The sequence below is a fragment of the Rattus norvegicus genome, chromosome 17 (assembly GCF_021556685.1).
Source record: "Rattus norvegicus strain SHRSP/BbbUtx chromosome 17, alternate assembly SHRSP_T2T, whole genome shotgun sequence".
Lineage (NCBI taxonomy): Eukaryota > Metazoa > Chordata > Mammalia > Rodentia > Muridae > Rattus > Rattus norvegicus.
The window spans coordinates 73,138,723-73,157,804 of NC_141550.1; the positions used below are offsets into that span (position 1 = coordinate 73,138,723).

At 43.3% G+C, this 19,082-nt stretch overlaps 1 protein-coding gene across 1 annotated transcript in view; it reads left to right on the forward strand.

Moving 5' to 3' along the window:
• The first annotated feature begins 4,857 nt into the window (after positions 1 to 4,857).
• The window catches only part of Net1 (neuroepithelial cell transforming 1), a 29,139-nt gene continuing 14,914 nt past the window's right edge, over positions 4,858 to 19,082 (forward strand). The window contains 3 exon segments of the mRNA NM_001440284.1: positions 4,858 to 5,138; positions 10,045 to 10,111; positions 12,773 to 12,832. Coding sequence (NP_001427213.1) covers positions 5,011 to 5,138; positions 10,045 to 10,111; positions 12,773 to 12,832 — 255 coding nt within the window. The 5' untranslated portion in view covers positions 4,858 to 5,010.

Consider the following 19,082-nt stretch of genomic DNA (forward strand, 5'->3'; position numbering starts at 1 on the left):
ATTCTTATTCAAACCACCATACGGATGTAACTGATACAACGGGGATACAACTAAGGTTTTCAGGTTTGTGCAGCAAGCCCTTTCCTGATTATCTTCACAGCTCACAAATATCCTCCAAAATTTTCCCTTTGGTATTAAGAATTGAGTCAACATTTATGAGGAAAATGAAAGCATGTGGATAACACTCGCTACACTTGCAAATCAGCCTAGAAGTGCTGGGAGTCAAACTTTAGTCTTCCTCAAGAGCAGCAAGAGCTCTTAACCACGGAGCTGTCTCTCCAGCCCCAATCAACCCTTTCTGTTTGTTCCATGTGCTTTTCATAAGTATCTTGTCTTTGAATAGGTTTAGACCATTCTAAATACAAACAAGACCAGACACATTCAGTGCTGTATAAACATAGATCAGTCCTAAATACTTAGGGAGAACAAAGTATCATTTCTCTTTGTTTTCTTTTCTCTCTTTCTGAGGTAGGCTCTTAGTGTGTAGACTATATGAAACTCAAATTCTGGCCTCTTCATGCTGAGATTAAAACCATGTATTGGAGACTGGTTCTAATGCTTTTGATTCAATTGTGAACCTGCATGCCCAAGTGCTAAAGATCCTTGTCCCCAACTGGTTTTCGATCGACCAATAAAGATGCCCACAACCAATGGCTGGGCAAAGGGAGACATGGTGGGACCCTTAGAATTGTGGGCTAGGACGCAGAGCGGAAGAGACAGAGAGATCACCACAAAGCGGTGGGAGATATATGGACGCAGGAGCTGCAGGAAAGAAAGTCAATCAGCCATTGGAGAATTCAGGTGGGTGGTCACTGGCCACTTCCCCGATTGGGCCTGGGGTAGCAGGGGAAGGTTTAGAAGTGCCCAGCCTTTGAGGTAACCAAGACATTTTAAAATTAACTAGCGCACTCGCGTGCGTGCGTCTTCCATTCTCAAATCCAGAGAGCTCCTGGGCAGATGACTGGAAGCGCGAGACCCACTGGATGCACGAAGCGGTGTAGCCCAAATTTACCGCTACAGCCATGTGTCGCTATTGCTTGGTCAGGTGCACTCTTCCTACCAGCACCTGCACTTGGTACAACAGCACTCCCAGACATAGGGGCTGTAGGGGGTATTTTCTAGATTTGTGCTATTACTTTGTTAATACAGTACTTTAATTTGTTAAATTTATTTTCTTAGAGAAGCAAGTTTAAATTCATAAACCTTTATGGGAGCATCTCCTCATATAAACTACAGCAATTCTCTGTAATGTGTGCCTTCCTTATACAATTAGTCCAAAAGGCCATAGGACCAAAATTGAGGCTCTCCAGAGAAAAAAAAGAAAATTGTGATGTAGATAACAGCATCTGTGTCTTCAACAGTTCCTAGTCAAGAGTTCAAGCCCACAGGGCACCTACTGATGGCAGATCTCACAGCCCCTATCATCATATACAGCAAGTCCTTGGAATAAATCATATATAAATACAGTACTAGTTTGGACACAGTTGGTAGCTATGCTTAGGTCTTGAAAGAATGAAGAAAATTAAACTGATAAAAGCATGGTGCTTGCTATTAGGATTCCCTTTCATTTCCATTCGTTTCTTAAGCAGTTTTTAATAAATGTGGTTTCAGTGACCAGCTCTCCACATACAGCAAACCAAAAGAGCAGCCTTGAAATTCTTTTCAAGCAAGGCTTTGGATTTTGTTGTTGTTGAGCTCATTGTTTTTAAGATTTATGTTTATTTTATGTGTGTGGGTGGGTGTGGGCATGGGCCCCATGTGTGTGGGCACCCGTGGAGGTGAGAAGAAGGCATTGGATTACACTGGAGTTACAGGCAGTTGTGGGCTGCTCAGTGTGGATACTGAAATCCAAACTTGTACATTCTACACGGTCGACAAGTTCTACTCACTGCTGAGCTGCCTCTCCAGCCCTGGTTTTGGCTTTTTGAGACAAAGCCCTATCGTGTTTACCAAACTACCTTGAACTTCCCGTCTTCCTGCCTCTACATTCCAAGTCCTGAGGTTACAAACCTGTGAAACGTTGTTTGGCAAAGGAAAATACTCTCAGCAACAAGCCAGTGGTTTTGATTTTTTTTTGTTGTTGTTGTTTAAATCACTCAACTATGAAAAAATAATTCTGACATTTTTGAAATGGTGTTTGATGACCCTCCATTGGTGGGCTCTAAAAATCACTGGCCGTTGTCATTCTGCCCTCATTACACCTAAACCCCTCTCCTCTCCCTCCATCCTCACCCATTAGGAGCACAACTCAGCCTTTTAAGTCTTCAGTGTCTTTCCCTGAGATAGTCAAACACACGCGCACGCACACACACACACACACACACACACAATGTTTTTGTCAAAGTTTCTATTGCTGCAATGAAACACCATGCCAAAAAGCAAGTTGGAGAAAAATAGGGTTTGTTTGTTTGTTCGTTCGTTTGTTTGTTTGTTTTATGCTTCCTTATCACAGTTCATCGTCAAAGGAAGGCAGGACAGGAACTCAGCAGTACAGGAACCTGGAGGCAGGAGCTGATGCAGAGTGCTGCTTACTGGCCTGCTCCTCATGGCTTGCTCAGTCTTCTTTCTTATAGAACTAGCCCAGGGATGGCACCACCTGTGATGGGGTGGTCCCTTCCCTATCAATCACTAATTAAGAAAAATGCCCTACAGGCTTGTCTACAGCCCAATCTTACAGAGATTTATTTTAAATGAGGTTTCTCTTCTCTCTGATGACTTAGTTTGTGTCCAGTTAACATAAAACTATCCAGACACAGGGGTTGAAGAGATTGCTTGGGTTAAGGCTTAAGGGTACTTGCTGGCTTCTCAAGCCCCAGTTTTAGCTCTGAGCATCTGTAGTGGGTAGTTCATAATCATCTGTAACTCCCTCCTAGGACATCCAATGCCCTCTTCTGGCCTCTGTACATACATGCATACACACATACATGCATACATACAGACATGCATACATGCATACATACAGAGAGAGAGAGAGAGAGAGAGAGAGAGAAATAAAATCTAAAACAATTACTACACATCCAATTAATTGTCTCAGCTCATAAATCTTTCTTCCCAGCTTTTTAGAGTGATTGATGTCAGTACATATGTCTGAAGATTTTTGCAGGGGAATAAAAAAATCAATCTACACTTGAAGGTAGATAACACTTAGCCCCAGTCAAACTAGTGAGATAATCTACTCAGGGGAAGAGACCTAGCATCCAATTTTACATAAACAAATAAAAGGTTAAATACCACCAATTTTCTCCACTCTAACCTGAAAAAAAATACATTAAAACAGAGGAACCATTTGCCCAGAGTTGAAGACTCAGTGATTCATACACTTAGTGTTCTCCTAGGCAGAGAAAATTACTGAATCCAGAGAGCAGGGGGATGGGACATTTAGACATGTGCATTTGTAGGCATCCACTGGCTTTTCCGGGGTTTTAGGACCAACTCTCGATGTGTGGTTCTGATGACTTGAGTGGCAAATGTTCTTCACAGGCTCAGGTCTTTGAACACCTGTGCCCAGCTGTTTAGGAATGTTTATGAGGAGGTCCCTTACGTGGAGAAAGTATGTCACCGGGGGCTGGCTTTTGGAGGTCATAGGGCACTCTACTTCCAGTTCATGCTCTTTACCTCGTATTTGCAGTCAAAGATGTGACCACTTGTGCTGCTAACCCCGTCCCTGCAACTTGCTGCCGCCTCTACCAACCATGACAGACTCTCGTCCCTCTGGAACCGTAAGCCCAAATAAACTCATCCTTCCATACACTGCTTGGGTCGTTGTATTTTATCACAACAGAACAGCAACTGATACAACAGGCCAGCTTCCTTCCACTTGCTTCAATATACCATGGCAGTTCTCTGACGAAGATGTGTCTTGAGTTCCTTTTCTTATGCTACGACCTAGCTGAAAGCCTCGTATTTTATTGTAGATATTCAATAGATATGGGTGAGTAGTTAAAAAAAAAAAAAAAAAAGGAACAATTTCCCAAGAATGAAACTTGAGTTTTCCTGCACTGCTCCCACGAAGTCCCCACACCAGCATCTATCTTTTATTAACTATCATACTGACAGTAAATGTTCTCTAAGGACCAGTGGTGACAACACCAAAACCAGCTTCTGTATCTGCAGGGATAGAGACAAACCACCTTGCTTCCGTTGATAAAGGTGTGTGGTTCCACCAAAATATCTGCATTCCATTAAACTCTGGGTAGAGTTTCTTCATCAGTGTTCCCAGCTAATGAATTGTTTTTAGATATATCCCAATCATTCATACGGATTGCCTTTAATTTTTCTATTATACACAAAGTCATTAATATCTTCCTGTATACGAGAGAGACTACATTTAAGACCATAAGCAATATTTAAAAATCAAAGAACGTTTTTATTTGCCAATCTTCGTATACAAACCTGAAAAGGTCCCTTGTTTCATGCTGCACCTTTTGCAGTCTTGCAAGCAGAGAAAGACGGGAGGACATAACTAGATTTCACTGGTTATGTAGAGACACCGGAAGAACACAGGTATTGTCTTTGGCAATTGGGCATATATCCCACACGAATAATTTGGTGTTTATATGCCCAACTGCGCCTTACTTTGGGGTCAATACCTTCAGCCCATCTAATGCTAAACAACATCAAATGGTAAACAGCTTCCAATCCATTTTCCTGGCCTGCCGTGAAAGTTATAGTGAAGAGAGACCGCCTTTGGAAGAATAAGGGGTGTAGTTAGAATAAATCCCCAAACACCTAACTTTTACCCTACTACTTTGCGTTTGTCCTTCAGACACCTTAAAGTGTGGTGTGAGGTCTTCCGACTGGGGCGGGACTCCACGTAGCCTAGCAACCGCTTCCCGTTCTCTGATTGGTCGATCTCTGGGCAGCCGCCATTTTCAAATCCCCGGATGATGGCCGCAGCCGCTCTCTGCTAGAAGGCAACTTGCTGCTTCGCAGAAGCTGGCGGGCACCGTGCCCGCCACGATCGGTCTGCTGGGCACTGGGCCACCGCCCCACCCACCCCCCTCTCCGGACATGGAGCCAGAGCCGGCGGCTCCTAAGCAACCCCGGCCGCGGAGGAGAAGCCGCAGGGCCTCAGTGCTCAGCGAGGACCAAGCCGCGGGGCTTCCGGCCGACACACCCGGGCCGGCGGCGAACGAGAGGTGAGGGTGGCCAGAGGTGGGTGGGGGAGAGCGGGGGACGGAGTCTGGAGACTCAGGACCGGGATGGACGGGAGAACCGGGAGGTGAGCAAGGACTGGTAATGGGGCAGGGGAGGCTGGGGATGCCTGGACAGAAATGCCGCGGGAGGAGAGTGCGCTAGCCCGGCGGGATGCACCGAGGGCTAGCCTTGAGCCGAGGCCCCAAACAGCCACTGCTCGGTCCTGCCTTGAAGGGGCGGACTCGATGGACTTGTTGACAGTCTTCTTTAACCCACTCCCTGGGGAGCCATACTTCTGCACCAGAGCTGTTCTCTCCATGCAGGCTCTCATATCCAGACTGTCATGGACCCTGTGGTGAGAAGAGGAATTGTCACCTGAGCAGACAGACACCAACCCTTTCAGCCTTTTAAAAGCAACTATTCAAATGAAATGTTTTTTACAGACCAGAACAGGTCAGGCTCCCAGAGTGAAGAGATCAGAGAGAAAAGACACTTTCTGGCTTTTCTGTTATTAACACATTTTCACAGTCTGTGTTGTGTCTTCCTTTCTGTGTGTCTAGAAAAGGCGGACCCTAGATTAATTTCAGAAATCTGTGTCTGGAAGAGAGGCTGTGGAAGTCAAAATATTTTTATTAAATAGGAAATGGAAACGGCAGTTGTCTGGACTACTCTGTCATTCTTTTGAGCTTCAAACTATGAAGAATAGTCTCAAAGTACTGAATATAGTGGTTTCCCATGATAATGTTTGACATTGACGTTACAAAGCGTATAACTTTTGTTCAAATTCTGTGTCTATGCAGTGAGTTTCTGGTAGTGTCTGCTTCATCTAAGGCATTGTGAACTTCAGTGCCTACCGTGGGTCTGTGCAGAGAATTCCACAGAGAATTCCACAGACAGAGAAATCTTGTCTGTCAGTTTTAAATCTGTAAAAGTAATAGCTTTGTGTCTGCGCCGTCTTGTCAGACATCCCCATGGTCCACTTGACATGATTTCAGTTTTTCTGGTTTTGTTTCTGAGACAAGTTCTCGCTATGTGACTTGATCATCCCAGAACTTACTACATAGAGACGCTGGCCACAAACTCACTGTGCTTCTGTACCAGAGCTGTTTTCCACCGAATCTGGTAGACTGCAGGTGCTCAGACCAAAATCCATGGAACTGTGAGGAGAGGAATTGTCACCTAGCAGGCTCCAAACCATTCTGCCTAAAAACTGGTGTTTCTTCCTTAGCCCCACCCCATTCTCAGATTGCAGTATGTACCTCCCTACCCAGGTCATTTGATACGATGTTAAACTAATCTTTTATATAACTTATAGTGCAATCATGCCCAATGGTTTTGAGGAAAAAGCAAACACTTTAATTAATAAGGCATGGGTAAACCCATTGTATTAAGTAACTCTATAAAGAACTGGGTTCTTTCACTTGGCACTAATTTTTTATTAGTTTGAAGTTTAATGCAATATTTGCCAAAATTCTTGCTTTCTGAAACTTCCTGTCTTCCAAAAAGACCGTGTGTTTAAGAAGTCAGGGTGCAGAAAGAAGTCATCTCTGAGACAGAATTACAAGAATTAGGATGGGCTGGTCAAAGAGCAGAGAAGGAGGGCTTCCAGAAGATGAATGGAAGCAGTGCTTCATTCTACCCTCAGTCTGTAATACTGTTGCCCCTGCCCTAATATCAGACACTGTTGAGGACAGTGGGGATGGACAAAAGCAGATGGAGCTCTTGCTCTTGGGAAGCTTACATTCTCTTGGGAGGAGTTAGTCATAACATGTAGTGAATTAAAGCCTTTTTGGTTCTGTGCAGAAGAGGAAAGATTCTAGGACCCAGAGTTGGTAGATGACTCCAAGGAAACATTATCTTCCAGACAGAATGCACAAGACCTGCAAGCAGGTTCAAACCAGACATAATCCTAGCACTGAGAATGGGAGAGCGGACACACTGTCCCACCCAGAACCAAGAAGCTATTTGCAATTGATGCCTGCTGGAAAAAGGAAAGTTGTTTTGTTTCCAATGGGGTATTATTGGTATATCAACCACACTCAGAGCAAGGACCATGCCCAGGTATCTTAGTGACTGTTCTGTTTCTGTGAAGAGACACCATAATTGAGATAACTCTTACAAAAGAGGCTGGCTTATACAGTTGCAGAGGCTAGTCCATTATCATGATGTGAGCATGTAGGCAGACACGGTGCTAGGGTTCTGTATCCTCATCTGGAGGCCAAAGACAGTCTGACTGGGCCTGGCATGGGCTTTTGAAACCTCAAAACTCATCCGCAGTGACACACTTCCTCCAACAAGGCCATACCCCTTAATCCTTCTAATCCTTTCAAAGAGTTTGCATTCATTCATATATATATATATATATATATATATATATATATATATATATATATATATGACTATAGGTGTTGACGTAGGTTTTTTTCAAAGCCTACTTTAATAAGGGTTCTTAAATGCTTCAATCTCCCTTCTAGCCCACCACCCACCAGAGGTAATGGAAAGGAAAGGTTAATAAGGCAAAGAGAGACGTGGACCTGTTCAGAAGGGGCAATTCCAGTCTTCGTTGTCAGGATATGAGCATCTCAGTTCATATGAATCAGCAGTGGTAGCCCGATCCACTGGCAAACGCCCCTCATGAATCAACAAGGGCAGTTTGATCCAGAAAAAAAAAAAAAAACATGAGGCTTTGCCAGTCACCAATCAGCCCAAGTCCAGGAATATCGTGAGAAGTTCTTTGTTGCGTTTCTCTCTGAAGTCATGACAATCAGTGAAGAAGGCAAGGTGAACCAATGCCAGAGCGTCAGTTTTTAGGTTATAATTACACACTTTCCAAACATCATGTGTCCTCTCTGGCGTCTGCTCCAGCACATAACATGCCCTTTTCCCAGGCAGCTTCCAGAAAAACACCATGTGTCCTATTCTCAGTGAAACATCTTCTCAAATGTCTGCTTCGGCAAAAACATCCTCTCATAAGACAGTTTCCAGAAAATATCACATGACGCAATGAGAAACCAGCAATTTCTACTTCAGATAGGGACCATTCTTACTCAGACCACCACACCAGAAGTAGCTGGTCCACACAAAACTAGACACCATGCTTTTGTCTGCTTGATTGGTTGTTTTGATGTGTGTATCCTGCACATAAATGAGTTTGTTTTAGTATTTTTTGTCTTACTGTCTTTTTTTTTTAATTTGTTTTTGATTTTTGGGTTTGTTGTTTTTCCCATTTGTTTGAGGTGGGGGGAGATCAGGAATTGGGTGGGTGGGGAGGTGGGAAGGATCTAGGAGGAATTGCGAAAGGGGAAAGAATATGGCCAAAGTATATTCTGTGAAAGAAAAAATTTCTATTTCGCTTTTATTTGGTTGGTTTTGGGGAAGCAGGTACAGGCATATGTGTGTTTCTTTCACCATGTGGACCCTAGAAATCAGACGGTGGCAGATTTGGTGGCGGGTGTTTTATACAGCCTAAGCTGTCTTAACAACCAGTTCTGTTTTTGATGAGGCCTTTCTCATAGCCAGTTTTTCTTTATTGTCTTTGCTGAAATACACACTTCTGCTTTCTCTTCAACTTCAAAAAGCTTGTAATTTTGCCATCTGTAGTGTTATGATATATACATACATCTGTAATGTAATGTATGGTAAAGGAAGATCATGCATGAAGGCCAACAGATTTACATATGGACCATGGACCTGGCCAAGAAGCTAAATAATAACTTGCATAAAAGTTGATGTAAAATAGCTAGAATTTTATTAGCAACTCTCTACATTTTTTTCCTGAATCTTAAATTAAGATTTATTTTTAATGAAATTCATATTTTTCTTGCATGTATGTATATACACTATGTGTGTGACTAGTGCCCATGAAGGCCAAAAACCGGGCATTAGATCCCTAAAGTTAGAGTTAAGGTTGTTGTGAGCCACCAGGTGGCGCCCAAGCTCCTACAAGAGTAGGAAGTGGTCTTAACTGATGTGCTAGATCTCCAACCCCCTAGCATCTTAGAATCAACCAGAAAAGGCCAGATACACACTTTATCTCTAGCCACAGTGGATATCGCTTCATGTTCTCTTCTAGTCAACCCACCATTAGCTTCCGACAGCTCCACCCGGTTATACTGGCGCCTCTTCACTTCCGTCCCATTATACAGCCCCTCCTCCATTTACCGGCTGAACCTGCCAACAGGCCAGTGCTGGTAACTACCTCCCAGCCTCAGCGCGCTCCCTCGGTTTCTGCTTTCCTTTGGCTGTCGTTTATCCACGTTGGGAAAAAACCGTTCCACATTCTGTACGCCTAAAGGGTTAACCGTAGAGCGCATGGTTATAACCTATGCCGTTTCGATTTTTTTTTACATATTTTGTAAATGCAGACATTTATATTTTTGTAAATATACAGGCCTATATTTTAGAAAGGTTAACACAGAGGTTGGGTTAACTCCAGTTTTTAAAAATCAGACGAACTGATTTTTAACTGATTTACATTAATGTAAATAACAGAATCTGGGTTTTATTGAATTAATGTCTTTTTTTACTTATTTTAAATATTAGCTGTAAGTTTTGAGTTATACCAAGTTCATTAGTTTTTTATTATTAATAATTATCAAGGCTACTATATATATTAATAGATTTTATATTGTTGAGTTATGTATATACTCATAAGATGAACTGTTTTTTAATAGTGATCTCTTCACTAATTTTATATATATAGTCTCTCTTCAGTATAAAGATTCGGGGATGGCATGTACCCTGTTATATTTTGGTATTACCAGGAAAGACCTTGCTCTCTCTAGGTGCTGACATCGGGTCACTATTTTAACTAGTTTTGAGACTAAGACTGTAAGAATTATGGCTTTTATCTGTCAATTCTCTTACTATTTTGAAGTAATTCTCTTTATCTGACTCTTCTGTCCATAGATGCTCCCTTCGGAGAGGCAGCTCCTTCACATTTCTAACCCCTGGCCCGCACTGGGACTTCACTTTGGTGAGTGGTCGCCTGGGTTTTCATCTGCAATCCTTAGGTCATCCCTTGTTTATAAGTTCTCTCCTCTCCTTCCTATGCAGGTGTGTCCATCTGCAGCCTCTCCCAACCCATGTGAGAATTCCATATGTGTTGCTCTAGATTCCGTGCAAGTTGTTTGCAGGTTCCCCAGATGGAAATATTTAGGGGTTAGGGTTAGCTGGCTTTGCAAAGTCATGATCACCATGTTCATTCTTTTCTGTATCTTTTTTAACATGGCCTTTTTTTTTTCCCTCTGGTTTTTCTAGGTAGGGTTTCCTCTGTGTAGCATTGGCTGCCCTGGATCTCGCTCTGCAGATCAGGTGTCTTAGTTAGGGTTTTACTGTTGTGAACAGACACCATGACCAAGGCAACTCTTATAAGGACAACATTTCATTGGGACTGGCTTACAGGTTCAGAGGTTCAGTCCATTATCATCAAGGTGGGAACATGGCAGCATCCAGGCAGGCATGGTGCAGGAGGAGCTGAGAGTTCTACATCTTCATCTGAAGGCTGCTAGCAGAATACTGACTTCCAGGCAGCTAGGATGAGGGTCTTAAAGCCCATGCACACAGTGACACACCCACTCCAACAGGGCCAAACCTTGTAGTAGTCCCACCCCCTGGGCAGAGCATATACAAACCATCACATTTCACTTCCTGGCCCCCATAGGCTTGTTCAAACATAAGTCAATGGGGGCCATACCTAAACATAGTAAAATGCAAAATACATTTAGTTCCACTTTCAAAGTCCCCATAGTTCTATAGAAGTTTCTGACCCCCATCCAGTCACTTAACTGTAATCCCCAAAGCAAGACAAGAAACCAGCTGGGCAAACTCCAAACTCTGCATCTCCAGGTCTGCCCAGTTCTAATCACTCTCAGCAACAAAGCCTTCCATATTCCTACTAGGAATCCCATTAAGCCCAGCTTAAAGCATTCTACTGCTTTCTAAAATCCCAAATCCACATTCCTCCAAACAAAAGCGTGGTCAGGCCTATCACAGCAGTACCCCAGTCCATGGTACCAACTTCTGTCTCAGTAGTGCCACGTCCTGGGCCAAGCATATACAAACCATCACATCAGGCTGGCCTCAAACCCACAGATATGCCTGTCTCTGCCTCCCAAGTGTACCACCACCGTCCTGTTAACATGACCTCCCAATCAGTGAAGGTTGCTTATCATCTGTCACTTGAGTTATGGAGTGTCTTCTCAGTCCCGACTTAGAGTGTTCCGTTATTACTATATCGTCTTCTCAGTTGGGAATTCTGTGTTGCACTTTTTGCTGCTTGAATGTTTCCTTCTGGTTTGCCCATTCCCTAGTAGAAGGTTTTTGTTTCTTTGTTTTTTGGTTTTGTTTTGTTTTTTTTCTTAGAATAATTTTAGATTTGAGGGGTTGTTTATAATTTTTTAATTATGTTTATTCATTTTGTTTTATGTGTGTTTTGTTTGCATGTGTATATGTACCACATTCCTGCTCAGTGCCCATGGAGGTCAGAGGAGGGTATTTATGGATTCACTGGAACTGGAGTTATGGGTAGTTACAAATCATTTTGTGGCTGCTGGGAAGCAAACCTGGGTCCCTGCAAGAGCAACAAGTGCTCTTCACAGCCGAGCTGTCTCTCCAGCTCTAAGGGGTGATTTTTGTAGGATTTGAACTTGAGATTTTTTTGTTTCTCCACTTACATTACCTTTTGCTTCTCCTTTGTGCAGGGGGGGGTTAGATAGCTTTTGCACCTTCACAGAGTTCCTCTCGTTTTCACGGTGACTTGCTTTGTCTACGCTGGCTCGCTGTTTTCTGTGCTGTCTGGCTCTGTCATTCCCCCTCCATCTATTGAGGCCTTTTTCTTTTCTCTCTTAACTACTCTGCTCAATTCTAATTGCACTCCAAGCCCTTCTCCTGGGGTCAAGAACTAGAAAAGAGCCTTAGATGGTCAGTTTTGGGTATTTGCAACAGTAGAATGTGTAATTTTAAGGTGCGGAAAGATAAGATGCTATTAAGGATGTCTATCCAGTAGTTCTGCCAGCACTGGCCCCAAGCAGAACTGATTGATTACTCAGTATTATTCCAGGACATGGTGGGTCCTCTTGCATTTGATAAATCCTGCTTTAGGCAATAAACCGGAGTTTAGGCTATGAGAAAAGGATTTTTCCCCTAAGAAAGACTTCCCTCACCCCTTGATAAACATTCCTTTTTAGAAACCTGCTGTGTTTCTGTATAAAACATTTTCTTCTTCTTGTAACAGTTCAGAAGACTCATAACGTAATCTGCAAATGTCACATGAGTAAAGTTTTTTAGCGGGAGAGCAGTCAGTCAGAGGGACCGTTTAGGCCACACATATTCCAGAGGCAATTTGTAAATCTCCCTATTCAAAATAATTTTTGAAGTGATTTTTTAAAAATAGTTATCTTAATTATGTGTGCGCCTATGCGTGTCCATGTGCCCACAGAGGTAAGAAGAAGGCACTGGATGCCCAGGAGATTGTGAGCTGCTGACCTAGGTGCTGGGACCAGAACCCCTGTCCAATGAGAGCAGCCATCAGTCTAAGTGCCCCAGCTCCTCAGAGTGGTTTGCCAGTTGAAGGGAATCTTTGTTTGATGCAGTAACATAACTTATGGATGAGCCAATCTTTTTTTTTTTCTTACAGAAAAGAAAACGACGAGAGAAAGATGATGATGTTGTAAGCCTTAGCAGCCTTGATTTGAAGGTGAGCCCTGCTACCCTATTAAATACAAACAACATCTTATTCCTATGCTGTGGGAGCAAGGAATCTGGGGTTCGGGAGGCAGAGAGGTTCATTCCAGGTGTTTGTTTGTTTGTTTGTTTGTTTGTTTGTTTTTTAAGTATAAAACTGAGCAGAGATGTATAAAACGGGCTCCAGATGCCCTCTGTGGTGGCTTGAATGAGAATGGCCCCCACAGGTTCACAGATTTACATGTTTGGTCCCCAGTGGACAGTTTGGAAGGATTAGGAAGTGTGGCCTTGTTAAGAAGGTATACCACCTCCCATATCAGGCCCAGTAGTGCGCTCTCTCACCCCCACCCCTCGATCTCTCTCAGATTGCCTTGGTCATAGTATCTTTTTGTGGTTCTGCTTCTTGTGAGAATAAAAGGAGAACCATTCTCAAAACCCTGATGAGCTGTGATAGGCAGGAGCCAAGGCCTTGACCTATGCAAACAAAAAGCTGGTAGCTGCAGGGGCCGGTCCTAAGAGCACCACACCCTTCCCAGAGGGCCAGGCTCTCTTGTCTCTGGCCCACTGGTGCGCTCAAGACTCACCTGGAGTCCAAACTTCCCTGTGAAATCTCCCAAACATTAAATACCGGGTCACATGGGGTTTTGTTTCATTTCCTTTATAACAAAAACTAAGCAAGCCTACAAGTCAGGTGGCCTCAAATACATGGCCTGCAATAAAGCATTCACAGTTATATAAAATACTGGGTGCTCTCTTATCAAGCTGTTCTTGGGTCCAAAGCTGCTGTCCTTGGATTAGCAGTTTCCCTCAGTTGGTAAATGCTGGGCCATGCAACAGACAGTGGCGTGGGACCTGTGCAGGGTGTGGTCTCTTTCTCTCTAGCCAGATGATTTTGTTTAAGTAGCCAGAACAGAAAAACATTGGGTTAGAGTCTGACATTCTCAAAATTATCTCTCAAGAAAAACACTAAAAATGGTATTCTTCCAGCAGCCTCCTGCTTTTGCTCTTTCTAAATGTAATCAATGTGTATCATTTTCTGTCTGTCCTATTTTACTGTTTTACTTTATTTATCTTTATGTTCAGTAAGCTAGCCACATACCCTGACGTGTAAGTAATCAGAAAAACACTTGACAGACGAATGTATGAAGTAATAAAGGTCAGATGAATGAAAGAAGACCAGGGTCCTTAAATAGATGGTGGGATGGTGTGATCACTGGGTTATGTGTTGTGGTTTTGGACGTCTCATATTTAGAATTTCATATTAGAAATTGTCGCCAGTTTTGTCCTATAACTGACTGTTCACTACATGCTTCTTTCAGTAAAACATAGCACTGTCTATAGTGTGTGCGTGCGTGTGTGTGTGTGTGAAGAGCCTTATTCTGTGTCACATGTAAACAGTTCATATAAGGTGCATGTTTGTCTCTTCAAAGGCATGTCTCTCCTCTACATTTCCCCAAGCCGTAAACTTGCCTTTGCCTTTTGACGTGAAGTGGAAAGTGGCCTTTGATCTTTGTTACTAAGAAAGGCTCCAGGGTGAGCAATGCTGAACTGTGTCTTCATGAAAGGGTTCTGTAAGTAGAAGAGGTGGTTACAAAAAAAACACAGAGGGCTTCAGAACGTCGCTCAGCTCTTTAACAGTTTAAAGGTATAGCAGGGACTACATTCTGAGTATTGGCACACTCTGCCATTTTTGGATTAAGCATAATGAAATAATATACAAATGAGAAATTTTTAAGGCATCAGGAGTGAAAATAAAGAGTTGGCAGCTTTCGACCTAGCACTGTAAATGCCTCTTGTAATCAGTGGCGTCTTGAACCGTGTGGGTAATTTGGTGATATTCCTAGACACGCATGTGAGTGGTTGAAGGTGGTTGTGTGTAACCCACACGGGAAAGCTACTGAGTTAACCAGCCCATTGGTAAATGCCTGTGCACGCCATCTGCCTGCAAGCCTGAGCTTTACCTGCTGTCTTGTGAAGTATCAAATATTATTTCCCTGTGACCAGTCCCATAAAGTGAAGCCAGCTGCTGGTGCCAGTGCTGAAGTAAAGAAAATCTGGAGATAGACACAGAAAATCAAGAAACAAAAAGATAAGTCCAAGACTAAGGTTCTAAGAAACCATTGCTAGCCCGCAGTGTATAAGTGAAGATTAGCTTAGATTGCTAGATATATATTATATTTGTGCTTTTTAGCATGCGGGAACATTTTTCTTACCACAAAAACTTAAAAAGTAGCCAGCTATTTAAATGTCACCAAGGCAATTTTTTACATGTATACACTTGACAACATATGAATCTCTGTACAGTAGGATTACATAGGCTATCATGATCCACTAACTAACCCTTTCAGAGTAGCCACTGTATGTATGCATGCATGCATGTATGTCTACACTAAACATTGTCTGTCAGTTTACTTCTCTAGGTCAGGAAGGCCTGTGTTTAGTCTGGAGTGTAGGTCACTGGAGCTATAATTACAGAGTTGCAAGGTTCAGTTTGCCAGTTCTGTATATTTACCTTCCAAAAACATTATAACTTCATAGTTGGCCATCAGCTTGTGATGAAAAGCACATACCTGCATTCTTATTTACGTGTATTTTATGACTTTGTAGATTTTTCCCAACTTTGGCATAGGTACACAAACAAACAAACCAAAAAAATCAAATACTTAAACAGCACATTAAACCACTTGGATCTGATCCAAAGGTAACGGAATCCACGTCTTCCTCAAACGCACAGAGAACATTTTTCAGGTACCCATGCGTTAGACTGGAGAATAAGCCTTAATAAACTTCATAAGGCTGCAATTACACAAACCGTTTTTTTTCTGGTCTTAGTAAAGTAAAACAAGAAAGCAGACAACAAGGGGAAGTAGAAAATGCACAAGTATCTGAAAGAGTCCACTGTTCTTGAAAGCCAGCAGTGCACTGGAGGACAGGTCACTGGGGACGTGAAGTGCTTGAGGCCCGTGAGAAGGAAAGCACAGTGACCATGGTGGCACAGCCTGGCTTCCAGTACTGAGAGAGACAGAGGCAGGGGAGTGGAAAATTGAAGGCTACCCCCAACTTCACTTCAGGGGTCTAGCAAAAGAAAATGAGTGTCAGTGTAAAGCTAACAAGAGGAAGGGGGGTGCAGAAAAGTGGCAGAGGAAAGAATAGTGCAAGTGAAAAGCCACAGAGAAAGTCAGTGACTCCAGAACTCATTTCCTGGAAAAGGTTAATGGAGCTGACAAACTTTTGTATAGTTTGAGCAAGCAAAAAGGAAGGCTCAAATGACTAACATAAATATAAGAAAAGAATGTGGCTTCCAATTAACAATATAAAAGTAAAGCATTGTTACAGCAGCACCATAAGAAACCCCACCTAGACCAGTGTCAGATGCCTAGAGACAGACCAACCCAAAGGGCAGTGAGAAAGCTAGATATGCCTGTGACCAGTACACAGTTGAGCCAAAGCCCTGAACAAGAATTACCATGACCTCTAACTCGCCAGGAAAAAAACAAAAACAACCGAAAGCAAAAGGGACTGCTCCCTAACTCACTCTGAAGGCACAGCTTGATCCCAAAGCTAAAGAAGGCACGAGAAAAACAATAAACCAGTATCCTATAAATATCATCTGTAGCATCTCAACAAGAAGATACTAACAGAGTGGATCCAGTAGCATAAGTCCCACCTCTTACTGAGCAGTAGACAGGATAACTAAATGACATACACACACGGGAGAACATATTCAAAACTAAAAATGAAGGAGCTTACAGCACATGCTCCAGCACAGGCAAACCTGGCAGACATTTCCCTAAGGGAATAAGCTAATGCCACTGCTTGGACTGGTGCTGTATGTCCAGTGTTTAGCATCAGATCACTGCATCAGACCTAGGACCTATAAAAGCTAAGTTTTTCTGTTACAGACTCCTCCTATTCCCCAGCTCTGGTTAACATGAAGCAAAGGCCTCTTATTTTGTAACTATTGTCATGCATTCGTCCATCCGCCTACTTCACAGATTCCTATTTCTAGCTTTTCACTACGGCTCTTCAAGCCAGTGACAATTAACTAAAGTGTTTGCTGCTACTCAGGAGCCTGGAAGTCTGCCCTTGTGCCTCATCCTCCCCAACCCCCCACAGCTGAGTGTGCACCTTACCGCCCTGTCTCCTGGAAGTATATTTTAACCCATCTCGTAGGAAGCATTCTCAATGTATATAATGTGGTAGTGATCCATTGTCCGCTCACAGCAACACGTGAAGCTAATCCATTTATCTTCTGTCAATTCGTTGTAGAGAATGGCTGCCTTACGACCAATTACAGTTAAAATATCAATATATCAGGTAACGTGGCCATCAGGATCATGAATTAATATAATTTATTGGTGTCCTGTACTCTTGCTTAAACATGATTCCAAGTGGCCCAGTTCCATCGATCCTTACATTGCTCTGACACTTGCCCAATCTCAAGTTTGACTCTGCCTGACACTGCTCATGTGAGGCAGCTCTGATGTCATGACATGCTATTTGTAAGAGGCTGTTGAGTCCGTATTTGGTTCGCCAGCACACCAGGGGCTGTTTTCAGCAGCAGTTTTCTATCATGGGAGGCATTAACCTTGCTCTAACATCCTTGGGCTCTGCATTCTGAAACGTCCTGACATTGCCAGAGGTATCACACAGCATTCTTGTCTGCCATTAGCACATCAGACTGGATCAGCTGTGCAAGGTTACACGTAGCAGGCAGCTTAAATCATGGCCTGCTACAGAGATTTCTGTTGCCCAGAGTCCCACTCAAACCTCAAGACTCTGAAAGTACTCGATAGTCAGCCTTTCAGGCCGTCTCTCGGATGAGAGAATTCCCAGATGCAGCAGAATGAATGCGCCCTTCAGAAAATGTTGGGCCCTGCCTGTTGCTGTGTTCTAGTACTGGTGGTGCAGTTTAGGACTGCCTGTCCTTCAAAGGAGAGAGTCCAGAAAGCCTCCGGCCATCAGCTCTATTAAAACTCCCCAGTGTGGTAACCTCTGAATTTTTATTTGTATTTGATTTCCTAAGGCATCCAGAACACTTCCTGTTTACTAAGCCTTTTTAATATTGATGTCATTGGCATGGTAGACTAACATAATGTTTTATGGACTGTCGGGGTCACTGCAGAGTCTATGGCCAGCAACAAAACAATTAACAGACAGTTAACAACCTCAGAACATGAAAGAGAATATGGACTTCCCTCATAAAAAACCAACTGCTTCTTGTGGTCATCCAGTGAAGGTTCCAAGAACACAGACCAGATTAATAGTCATAGGCCGGGCGCCAAAGGAGATTGACCATTCTGTACAGTGGACAGAGGAAGAAACACCACATCCGTTTACTGTGCTCTGCTGTCATTCACCACAGCCCCACAAGAAGCTCTTAGGTTGAGTGTGTATGGTGGAGGCCACCACACCCACAGTCCTCCTTGCCTGATGGCTGTTCTCAGTGTCTGTTCCTGGTGTGCAGTACTGCTTCTGATCTTAGCCTAAATGTAAGGATTCAGACGACAAGGATGCTGAATTTGGCTGTTGTCACCACAGTTCAGAAAACATTAAGAAGAATCCGCTGAATATTTTTTCAGGGCTTTTAAAAATTAACGGTAAAAATTAATTCTATTAATAAAAATTAATTAAATTTTTAAAATGTAAAGCAGTTCTTAAAAACCACGGTTTCCCCCACTGCTCATTTGTTAGCACTGTTTATAAAGCCGTGGCCTTGCCTCTGCATTAGCAGAACCCTCATCTCACTCCGGCCCTGTAGTCCTTTCCACCTTGTGTGTCCTGTCTGTAAGGCCAGGCATAGTGGAGGTGACCTAGCCTGGGACCCTCCGTGGAATGAGCTCTCACGGACAGATGGCCTATCTTGAGATGTGTCCTCAGGTAATAGATGGGACAATGAAACAGGAGACTGAACATGTGATGTGTGTAATTAAGCCACTTTCCACCCTGGGCAGATCTGTCCTGGCTGGGACACACTGAAGAGCCATGTAAATGCACCGTGGAGTTGTCTTCTCAAGACCTCTAAAGAGGGCTGCTTATTACCACAGCTCCTGAGGGCTCCCAGTCAGTGACGTCCTCGGAGTCACCTGTTCTCACAGCCTAAGCACAAATTGCACACAGCAGCATCTAATGAGCACAGTGGGAGGCAAGCCATACATCGAGGTGAGGCGAGGTGAGAGGTGAGGTGAGGCGTGAGGTGAGGTGTGACGCTGTGCAGAAGCGGAGACTGAAGTCAGTGAGGGGAGAGGGAAGTGAGCTGAAGA